The 1,576-nt window shown below is 39.8% G+C and overlaps 1 protein-coding gene across 2 annotated transcripts in view; it reads right to left on the minus strand.

Annotated features, from left to right (window-relative positions):
* The window catches only part of Zswim6 (zinc finger SWIM-type containing 6), a 70,638-nt gene that overhangs the window by 14,184 nt on the left and 54,878 nt on the right, over positions 1 to 1,576 (minus strand). For both annotated transcript variants that reach the window (XM_005356765.2, XM_026783762.1), the window contains exon 8: positions 1,183 to 1,443. In XM_005356765.2, coding sequence (XP_005356822.1) covers positions 1,183 to 1,443 — 261 coding nt within the window. The remainder of the gene's footprint in view (positions 1 to 1,182; positions 1,444 to 1,576) is intronic.

Raw genomic sequence — 1,576 nt, forward strand, 5'->3', positions numbered from 1 at the left:
GGACTACTGAGAACTCAAGAACAATGGCAATGGGTTTCTGAGCCTACTGCGCGCACTGGCTTTGTGGGAGCCTAGGCAGTTTGGAAGCTCAACTTGCTAGACCTGGATGGAGGTGGGGGTTCCTTGGACTTCCCACAGGACAGGGAACCCTGATTGTTTTTCGGGCTGAGGAGCGGGGGGGACTTAATTGGGGGAAGGGGAGGGAAATGGGAAGAGGTGGCGGGGAAGAGACAGAAATCTTTAATAAATAAATAAATTAAAAAAGAACATTTTTCATTTAAATATATATATATTTGAAAATATTTTCTTTCAAATAGATCTGTAGCTTTGGACAAATGCAGAGGTTTTAAGATAGTATTTTCTCTACAGTATGCAGCTGACCATGACATAGAATGTCAGCACACTTTACCAGGCTGTCTCAGACAAACCCCAGCATCATAGCACACATCTCAAAGAGAAGCAGTTTCTACCAACAAGCCAGCTAAATTTGCACACACTAAGTAATACCAATTACGCTTGCCTTTCTGAGAAAACATTATCTCAACAAAAGTGTCAGCCAAGCCAAACATAAGTTTAGAATCTTTAAATTACCTAGACCTGATAAAATAAAGTAAAAAAAATTGCCTTTACTTCAGATAGTCTATGAAGGCTTCTCCTTAGGAAACCTACACCTAATGAATCCTGGGACATTATTAAAGAGAAGTAGAAAAACCACTCCTGTAGTCTCTCCAGTTCTTTGTTGGCAGGTGCACAGGACATCAAGAGGCCAGATGTTGTCTAACAGTTAATGAATCTACAGGAATGCCACTCAGCTTCCACTTTATTATTTACTTGATCAAGCAAAGAGGAGCATGGGTACCAATAATATCTTACTAGATATCAACACTGCATTATTTCAGGAAACACAGCATGAACAAACCAGTCCTTTACCAAACAAGTGACATTAAATGGGCTGATTTCTAACAAGCTATCCTATGCAGAAACCTAAATCAAATTGATAAAATCAAATGATAAAAACCTAAACATTTGTATCTTCAGTTGGTTGACAGGTTTCTTAGTTGAGCAAGTCTCAGATGCTATGACTGTATTCAGAGGACACCCATCATACTCAATACATCTACACAGTGCTCTTAGCAGAACAAAGATTATTAGTACATTGACCAGTCCCCTTTATCACGCTACCTTCTAACAGGAAGACTGCTTGCTTGCGAAAAATTTTCACCAGTGTGTCATCCAATTCAATTTCCTGAAGCTTAGAAATGAGCTGCTCTTCATTCCGGCAAACTTTCTCTTGAGTGTACAGCCCATCAGGCATGATCCGCTGCTGCCCCAGTCCTATCAGGGCCACTTCCACAGCCAGCGTCACATAGGATTCCCCTTCTTCTAAGAACTTGTGTGCAGGCAGATGATGGTATTCCAGGGACTTGCACTGCCCCACGTTTTCTATAAAAGGACACGAAAATGGACTTAGGTTACATCTGATACAATTATATGTTCTTTTTTTTCCATTTATTTATTTATTAAAGATTTCTGTCTCTTCCCTTTAGATAGAAACAAACAAACAAAGGTAAACAAT

Source organism: Microtus ochrogaster, chromosome 19, assembly GCF_000317375.1.
Source record: "Microtus ochrogaster isolate Prairie Vole_2 chromosome 19, MicOch1.0, whole genome shotgun sequence".
Classification (NCBI taxonomy): Eukaryota; Metazoa; Chordata; class Mammalia; order Rodentia; family Cricetidae; genus Microtus; species Microtus ochrogaster.